Here is a 9790-nt window from a genome sequence, read left to right as displayed (position 1 = left end):
AAGGATATAAATATTGTGCTTCAGGGCATAAGCCAAAGACTAACACACAGAACAGAAATATTTTAGTTTACAAGTACGTTATCTAACTGTAGGATTTTTTTGCCTTGTAGTTGAAGTAATCTGTTGCTGGTTACACAGATGGAGCATAGAATGCGCCTGGAGCTCACTTATTATGAGGTCTGATACATCTTTTCTATTCTGTACCTTTACACTACTGTGCTGCTAAAATTTTTTATGATTGTTAGTCTAGGTTTTATATCTTCAAAGGTAAAGTAATAGAAGGGTTATTATTTCTTTTTATTTTTAAGTAAAGTTTGGCATTTCTCCAGTGCCAGTTCTGAAGTTGACCCAAGGAAGGCATTGAGATTGATAATCACCTAAAAGTAAAGACAGCTCTATAGTTAGCATCCATTGAGGAAAGTACTGTTTTACATCCTCTATAAATATTTAATCACCAAAGAAAATAGGATGGAACTGTTATGGTACAAGTGACTTCCTGCGTCTGATTACAGAAAGGATTCTCAGTCTGAAGCCTGATCTATTGTAACAATACAAAATATGTTGCCTGGAGTAGTTTATTTCTCAGTTACAATTAAATAACCAAATTTGAGTGTTAAAAGGTACGTTACAAAATTCTAGAAAAAAGTCAAAATGCTCTTCTTGGTTTACAGTTATCTGCTATTTGCAGCACTCTTACTCAAGGTGCTTACATTTATTTTCCTTCTTTTAGTTACATGATTTTGCTCACGTATTTACATTTTATTTGCTACTTTTCTTGTTTGTGGCAGATAATGTTGTGATGTTTTAATGATATATAGATTTTAGCACTGTGATTTTCTGTTTTAACAAGTTGGAGCTTAAAAAGACTGAAAAACCGATTTTATTCAGTCTGATGTCTAAAGTTACATGATAGCATCGTTCCAATATTCACAAAGGAGCAATAGGGCAGATGAGATTACAACTGGAAACTCATCAAAGTAAATTGATGCCTGCTTTGGTCCTGGACACTGCTGTTAGCTGTCTTCAGCTTCAGAGGTAGAAGTAGTGCCTGAGAAAACGTGCAAAGCTCTTTTTCAGCTTGGACAAGCAATAAAATTAATTCTGCTGGAATGGATGAAAAAAATGATCACCCAGCAGCTAAACCTGAAGATGAACTAAGTGTAAGTAGGTGACTTAAGCATTCTTGATTTCATACACCTCTTGATGCTGTTAGATCTCTTCTGATCTAGTTTTCCAAGTATTAAACTTAAAATCACAGTTAGATTTGGTAGAATTTTCTGTTTTATAACTCAATCTGAAAATGCCAACATATGTATATTTGTTTTCAGATTGCTAGTAACATGTATTTTTAGACAAGTGAAGTAATGAGCATGCCAGTGTGACAATATGAAAAGCTTATATTGGTGTCATGGCAGCATGTTTTTCCAAAACCAAATCCGTTTCTAGGCAGGAAAGGCACCATTAAAGTAGGTAAAGTGTTTTGGTTTACCCTGAGAAGATACAGAAGGGGATTACTGCATGAACATTAACTCATGACAAAGAAGTAATTAAATAATTTAGCGTATGGTGATAGTCAAATTGCAGCTTTAGCTGGAAACCAATTCTAGACTACAAGAACTAGGTTGCAGCAGAGAGGAAAGCTGAGTGAAGAACTGTCATCCTTATTGAGGGAACAGCTTAACTTTGGTTTTCTTACTATAAAGTTTTTATGGTAAACTAGTATGGCCTTGGGAAATCTTTAAAATGTAGCACATAGCTTTCAGTATTCTTTTGAATCCCGAGTAACAGAGAACTCTGCCATGCAAGCCATGATATATGAAGTGTGTTTTCTTTAAACAAGGTTATAATTGCAGTAGATGCAATGGAGACGTTGGCTGTTTCAAGTGCATACTTATGGACCTAGTGGTGTCAATCTTGAGCAGTCTTTAATGATCCTTGACGGGATCTAATTTTCAAGAATAAATCTTTCTGCTACAAAAAGGAACAGCATGGGAAATTTTAAATATAAAATATTATTGGGGGAATGTTTGATCAAAGTGGTCCAAATTTCAGATGTCAGGACCGAGCATTCATTGGGCTGTGCCAAGGTGTCCTATTGAACACCTGAGTGTGTAAGGGAACTTCACATGACAGAGCAGAGCTTTAAACAAACAAAGAGGCAATTTGGTTTTCATCCTTAAACAGAAATGTACTCAATAAGGTTTTGAAAAAATACAGAAGATGAGAAAACTGAGTCCTGGGCAAAATGAGAACATGCAAAACAAGTGCAGTTAATTGCCCAGGTAGAAGGTATGAGTCTGAAATCTTCCAGTTCCCACATTTTGTTTGAGGAAATTGTAAAGTGTGCTACTGGGTCTTATTGTTCATTATTACTTATTACTAATTTTCATTCTCATCTTTGAACATTCTCACCTTTGAAGTGAAGGGTTGCTAGCCATTGTATTTGACTACGGGACTGGCAGGATATTTGTGGTGATGTTGCTTGTGCTCCTCTGTGAGGATACAGAGAGCTCTTTTTTTGAAACCATTACCAGGGCACAGTATCAGAGAGTCAGAAACATTTACACTGGTGGGGACTTTTGAAGATTTTCAAATTTAGGAAAAAAACCCCTGGGCTAACAACAAAGTCAGAACAGAATTCTTGGGGCGTTATCCCACTGAGTTTTTAATACCTCCAGGGATGGAGGTTCCCTGGCCGCTGTGGCTGAGGTGCATGGCCATCATGGTGAAATACATTCCCACCCTCTGAGCTGTCTGGCTGGAGTTTCCCCTGCTGCCGTGTGTTACTGTTGTGGCTGTGTCCTCGCTGCACGTTGGTGAGAAAAGTGTGGCTGTCTTCTCCCTGACCTACTTTAGACAGGGAAATCTATAATTAGATTTACCCTGCCTTCTTGTCTCCAGATAAACAACCTCAGGGCTCTCAGCTTTTTGCTGTACATCATCTCCTCCAGCACCTTGCCTCTTGGTGGCCCTTCCCCGGAATCACTCCGGTTTACCAACATCTCTGTTATACCAGTGGGCCCCAAACTGGACACAATACTTCAGATGTGGCTCTACTAGTACTGGGCAGAAGGAAACAACCACTTAGTGTAGATCATTTCCCAGCACCACTTTTGCAAATGTCTAGTAGTTATGCTTGTCATTTTCTGGCTGTCAAGCTCCATCAGCACATAGTTTTTGTAGCCACTGTATCCAGCTTAGCATCCTACATGGATAACTTGGAGTGCAGTTCTTAGCTGGGTACTTACCGACTTTCATAGCCTTCTCTTTCCTCAAGTGAAATACAGTTAATAGTGTTGAAAAACGAGCTTTGTGTGCACACTTTTTAGTCTATAACAGGCCACATGTCCTTGCAGTGTACCTTCTGAGAGGCTTCAAAGAATGTGATGATGGTAAATAGCCTGGCAGCTTGTTGCAGCCTTTCTCCTGGCTGCCTACCTCAGCAGAGTGAGGGTGATGTGCTCCAGGTACAGATACAGACCAGTTAGCCTTGGTCTTTGTGAGAGGTTCTTGGCTTGCATTGATGAGGAATGATGTACCTCTGAGCAGTCCTAGCCCACCAATGGCATAAAATCAGCTGTGAGGTGGAGAGACCCACTTTGAAGATGCCCTTAAAATGAATCAAGCTATTCCAAAGACAAGGGAAAAGGTCTTTTTTCACTTTGGTCTTCAACTTTGAAATGATGTAGTTCAGTATCATCTTTGCATATATGAGCTCCTGAGCCAGGTCTTTTCGTCTCAAAGCCTGTTTTGTGCTTCATAGAAGACTTCCCACTGAAACTCTTGCTGCTGATTGCTGCCGTGTGTGTGTGTGTGTTCACACCGTCAGTCACGGAGAGCTCACAGCTTTCTAAGGCAGCCTCTTGACAGCTTCCCTCTCACTAGCATCAACATGTGTTTGGAAATTTTGTTCTGAGTGTTCTTTATTGTTGAGGCAATATTATGGAACTTCTGTTATAGTTGTGATGTAAGGAGGACATTAAAGGGCGTTTTTTTATGGTTCTAATTCTGGTGCAGCTGGGTATCACAGCTGTGTCTGTGTTTGCAGCCAGTGCACTTGGTCATAGTGCCCTGAGTGGTCCAGGAACTCACCAGGTAACTTCTGCATAGATGAGATGATGTGCTGACTTGAGAGAAGGTGACTGAACCTCTCGCTGACCTTGCAACTGAGCGTTTGACTGTCACAAGAGCTCTTAAAGTGGGGATTTTATGAAGTCCCAGGGGTTCCCAGGCAGCTCTTGCCATGCCTGCAGCAACTGATAGACATTATTTGTGTGCTTAAATGTGTTGATTATCTCCTGCAGAGGAAAATGCCTGGGGGAGTGTCTGGTATAAACAGATTTACCAGACCAGACTGTAGACAGATAAGATACTTACAGAATGTAGAAACTGCTCCTTGTAAACGCAAAAATGGTCACGTAGTAACCTTTTGTACCTAGATAAGATGGTCAGGAGATATTTTGATTCTAGTTTTAAAAAATCTGAGACAGTAGTTTAAAATAAACTGGCAAGGGTCTGGATATCCAGGTGATGACTTTGTCCAGGTCCCATCCCAGCAAGATCCATGCTGTGTCCTCTGGTTCACTGGAGGGAGCTTCCCGGGGGAGCTGGACATGTAGGACAAGGACTTCTGTACCACTGCTCCTCATCCTGAAAGGAAGTGCAGAGTTTTTCTGAGAAATGAATGGGTTGAGCCAGCTTGTTTTGGGGTAGTTCTGGTCTGAGAAAAAAAGTAGCTTTTTGTTTTTTGAACAGCAGTGAATTTTTGAACATAGGCTGGGAGGAAAGAATGGCGGTGTGGCATATTCTTTAGGAGGGAAATGACAAGCCATAGTATTGGAAAAAGGACTGACTATTTGTACATCACTCCCGCTTCCCACAAAGGGCATGAATGGCTGAAGGTGTATCTGCTTCCACACCAAACCTGCGTAAGCATAGCAATTATTTGGGTCATGAGACGCTTTGCTAGGTTATGTTACCAAGCTGCTGGTGCTGTTCTGCAGTGCTCATCTGTGTATACATCTCAGATGCAGACAGCGCAAGGTAATTCAGCGTTGTCTACCCTTTGGACTAAAGAGGGGTAATTTACACTAATGAAAGGTGCACAAGGATATTAGCATTCATTTGGATGGCTAATGCTGGGTAGCTGTGTCATAGCGAGCTGTCACCCTAGGGTACATTGTGGTTTTACATCCTTATACAATAGGGACTGACTCTGTGTTATATCAGCAAGTGTCTGGAAGAAAAGGACCTTACTTTCTGACCAGGGTTTTAAACTGCTACTAAGTTAACTATAGTTGCGTATATGCAGTAACAAATACGTGTAGGAAACTGTTCTAGTTATTGGCCAGCCAATTGCTGTAGAAATGTTCCACGTTTTTTGTTGTCTTTCACCTTCTTTTAGGTAGCCAACATCTCAGTCCAAATGGTGGCTGCAGAAGATAAGTTGGCAAAAAGGATTCTGGCAATGAAAAAACACGGCAGATTGAAATTGAAGAAAAAAGATAAGTTGCTGTGGAATTTTCAAAACAAAATAATTCTTTTTACCCTCATTCTATTCATTTTAGGAGTTGTAACCTGGACGTTATTGTGGCTCTTCATTGGTGAGTTGCTGACAGCTGATGCCAATTTCATACATCACTGTCCCCAATAACACTTTCAGCTGGGTTTAGGATCTCACTTGTCCTGAAGGCTGTTTCTAAAATAAACATGGAACACTTCTGGGTATCTTTGTCAAAACTTAACAAGTAATTACAAGAGCAGGCATAGCTGCTGCCTTTAGGAAGTGTGACTTTTTCTCAAGTGTTATGCAAAACCTATTTTATGTGCTAGCTAATTGCACAGATCTGAGAGTTCTGATGAGCTTGATTCCTCGGAAATTTTTACTTTGTGGTTTTTTGGCCTTCTGCTTACCTGACAAAGGTCAAGCAAGTCCTTTGTCTCTCATGCAGAACAGACTTAGAGAAATTCAAGGGGAGTAAAATGCAGTTGTATCTAACTGGGCGGTAGAAGCTATGTTCTCCTCTTTAGACCTCTGATGCTAATACTGCTTCAGATTCCATTGGGATGCTCCAGAATCTGGATGTTGCTGGTTCAGCAGGCTGCCAGCTTCATCGTGCTGGTTCATTTATATGGTGGCATCTTGCCTTGTGTGTAGGAAACGGGTGCTCAATTAACTGCATTGTGGTACTCTAGAATGGTTTGGCTGTGAAAACAGAGTTCTTTTGGTAGTCATTTCCACTGTAAGGCTGCATAGGTTCATTTGGTTTAGAATTTAATAAAAAAAAAATCATTGTTATTAAAAAGGTAAAGAAAAAAAAAGGAGGCTAACTGTCTTCTTTTTTTTCTTGCAGTTCAGGCAGCAAACAAAGATGCATTGTATTTTGTTGGACTGTTTCGTGTTGCCAACATAGAATTTCTCCCAGAATATAGGCAGAAGGAGTCAAAAGAATTCCTCTCTGTGGCACAGAACGTGCAGCATGTGGTAAGATGAGTGGGCTGCTTGGCTAACAAAAAGATCAGAGCTGTGAACGAGAGGTGCAACTTTCAGGTGCCATTGAGTCTACCGTGGCGTTCTCTTTTGGTTTTTTTTTTCCTCTTTTTTTTTCTCCCCCCCCCCCCCCGCCTCTGGAAGACTATGTACAAAGGGTGGCTATCTGGGGATAGGGGGAGCTGACTGCTTTCAGCTTGTTAACCACAAACTGAGTTTTGCAAAGTTCTGTTTGACTTTTTAGTAAAAGTTGATGCGTTTGCCCCCACGAATCGGGGTCTATGAATAGAACTTTACAAAAGCCCTTCAAAACTTGATTGCCCTTTTTGAGACATTAAACTGGTGAAGTCTTTTGCATTTAAATTGGTATCTTCTGCCAGTCTTGTGTCTTAAAGCATCTGTAATTACCCTAGAGCTCTCAAACGTATTTACATATACATTTCCTTCTGATGCTAGGTATTCTAAAGACCATTATTCTTCCCAAACACCTTGCATCAGTCAGAGCAGAAATAACACTGTTGTAGGCAGTTCAGGCTGCTCCGCAGTGGGAAGAGGGGGTGGGAAGCTTGGTTAAAAGGGAATTTGACTTTCAAGGCATTTGGCGTAGGGAGGAGGACATCAATGCCAGGAAATGCAGCTCTGTCCACATAAGGATTCAAAAGTAGTATGAAAACTGCTAAAAAAAAACAAACAAAAAATTCATGTCAGATGTAACCAAAAGGTATTTTTTTAATATTGGGCAAGTTTTTGTCATCTTATAATATGAACTTATGCTCCTGTTTTCCAGCTTTATCTCCCCCACATACCCCATCCCTCCCAAAGCTGGCTCACAAAAGACTTGAAAGCAGACAGTCTACTTTTCCTAGTCCTGCGTGTTAACGACTTCAGGTGCTTTCATGCAGGGGTAACAGACAACCAGTGCAGGACATGTCCTTCCCCTGCTCTCCATGGAGAACCTCCAACCTGCTGTAAGCCCTGTGTCTTGCTCTTGTCCCAGAGCATCCTGCCTTTGTCACACAGTGAAGCTGACAGACAGCAAGTGTCACTGCCAGTGTTGCCACCTCCTACTTGAACGTAACTTGGAATTTACTTTTTGACTGTAAACCCTGACTGACCTCACCAACAGATTTTGTGCTGCTGCAGCTGTGCTTTATGGTGATGAGACTGTTGACTAGCAAGGATGTGGGGAATTTGGGATTTTGTTTGTTCTTTCTCCTTGAAACTCTGTTGTCAGTGGTTGTTGGCCCAGAAACCCACAGAGTGGTAGTGGAAGAAGCTCTCAGGATAGGCTCCTTTCCCCTTTGGTAGTAACAGTAATATATAAAATCTCTTGTAACCTAATCTGGAAAAAAAGATTGAGCTCCACCCATTTTATTTAGGTCCTTAAAATAATTGTTCAAACTTCCCATGTCTAACACTGAAAATTAGGGACCAATATTCATATGATTTTTACAGCCTTTCCTTCAAAATAGTCCGCTGTAGTCCATTGGGCATTAATTTTAACCATTAAGCAGCAGGATGAGGTCTGAACAGCTTGAAGTACATGCCACCTTGTGGCTTTAGAAGTGTGCCTCCGTGAACAGGAGGAAGAAAGGTTATTGTCACACTGATATTACCCCATACATCCAAAGAACTGGTTGAATGAGGAGCTTCCTTTCTCCAAAGGCAGATCTACAGCATGAAATGGTCAGAATTTTCCCATATCTATGTATTTTAGACTGTGTGTATTGGAAAAAAATACATTATCACTAAGCTGTTAGTGAAGAAAATAGACACAAAGTGAATCAAAATGCAAGAAATTCCACACAAACATTAGGAAAAAACTGTTTAACTGTGAAGGTGATCAAACACTGGAGCGGTTGTCCAGAGAGGCTGTGGAGTCTCCATTCTTGGAGATATCCAACGGGACACAGTCCTGAGGAGCCTGGTGTTTGCTTTGAGCAGAGGGGTTGGGCTAGATGCTCTCCAGAGGGTCCTTCCGATCTCAGTTTTTCTGTGATTCTGTGGATAAAGCTCTGATGTATGCTGTTAACTGCACTTTAGTAGCAACACACAAAATGTTATGGGCACATGCTCTTTTCCTGAAGACTGGCCCTAAGTTTCAGCATCAGGATAGAGAAGCCTTCTGTGTCTGGGATTTGCTGGGCAAAGAATGCACACCCTTTTCAAAACTCATTTGTTTGGAAAAAGCATTGCTGTACACATGAGCTGGCCATGGGCAGAAGATTTGATGTTTCCTGGGAATATTGGACTTGTTACGGGTCTGTTCATGTCTGCTGCTCTGCCTAGCTTGGCTGAGGTATGTCTCAAAGTGTGTGCGTTTTCACAGTCCTGGTGGAAAAGAGGGCGTTCCTAGGAAAGCCTAGGCGTATAACATCTCTAGGTGTGGCTGATTTTCGGAAATGCTAAATCTTAACAATTTCTCTTTCAGATGAACTTGGTCTACACAACCTCCTCTTTCTCCAAATTTTATAAGCAGTCAACAGTTTCAGAAGTCAGGTAAAACTGTGGTTAATGTAATTGCATTTCTGCTGGGTAGTATCTAATGTAATGAGCCCACAAGAGCAGCCTATTTTTGGTGGTTATGACTTAATCTCTTTGCTATCTACTTGTACTGTAGCAAAATACATTTAAAACCTATACCAATTAATTTCACAAAAGTAAGGGCAAACTAAACTCATATAAGCAGTTTCTTGTCTGCCAGTATTATAATCTATGGTAAACAGAAATCATGTCCCTAAAGAGGTTTGGTGGGACTTTGGATAAGAAGGTCATACAGAAGTTTAACCACTTAAACATGCTGCTAGAGCGCAACTCTATCAGTGACTAAGTCACACACATTTTGTAAGTAATATTATTGGTCTAAAACTGTTTTCTCCTGACAGAAGAAGGAGAAAATATACTGCAATAAAGTACATGTACTCTAGTATTATGTGCGCAATTTATGTTAGAGGTTGGCTATTCCAATCCTGTTGAACAAAATACAGTTTTGATTCAGGAACAGGAGTTTCTGGGGTACTTTTGATTTAAAGGTCTTTCTTCCCACTGGGAGGTGTTGGGGTGACCACATACAGCCTCTAATGTAGTATCTAAATAGTTTAGAAATTGTTTCTTACATACTGCAGTGCACAGTTCAAGGTGAGATGCATAGTGATGCAGAGTTCTGCACTTCTGGAGGTGATAATTCTGTTTCTGTTTTGACCTTCAGGAGATAATCCAGCTCTAATTCGAGTATATATTATGATTTCCATAGGTCTCAAAAGTCAGGAGCCCTCAGGAAATCAGCCCAGTGAAGGTCCC

At 40.7% G+C, this 9790-nt stretch overlaps 1 protein-coding gene across 1 annotated transcript in view; it reads left to right on the top strand.

Annotated features, from left to right (window-relative positions):
* The first annotated feature begins 949 nt into the window (after nucleotides 1-949).
* The window catches only part of TMPRSS7 (transmembrane serine protease 7), a 33189-nt gene continuing 24348 nt past the window's right edge, over nucleotides 950-9790 (top strand). Inside the window, 5 exon segments of the mRNA XM_037378174.1 lie at nucleotides 950-1066; nucleotides 1068-1160; nucleotides 5405-5603; nucleotides 6354-6484; nucleotides 8922-8989. Coding sequence (XP_037234071.1) covers nucleotides 950-1066; nucleotides 1068-1160; nucleotides 5405-5603; nucleotides 6354-6484; nucleotides 8922-8989 — 608 coding nt within the window.

This window comes from Falco rusticolus, chromosome 2 (genome assembly GCF_015220075.1).
Source record: "Falco rusticolus isolate bFalRus1 chromosome 2, bFalRus1.pri, whole genome shotgun sequence".
NCBI classification, from domain to species: Eukaryota; Metazoa; Chordata; class Aves; order Falconiformes; family Falconidae; genus Falco; species Falco rusticolus.
This window is presented reverse-complemented; position numbering and strand designations above follow the sequence as displayed.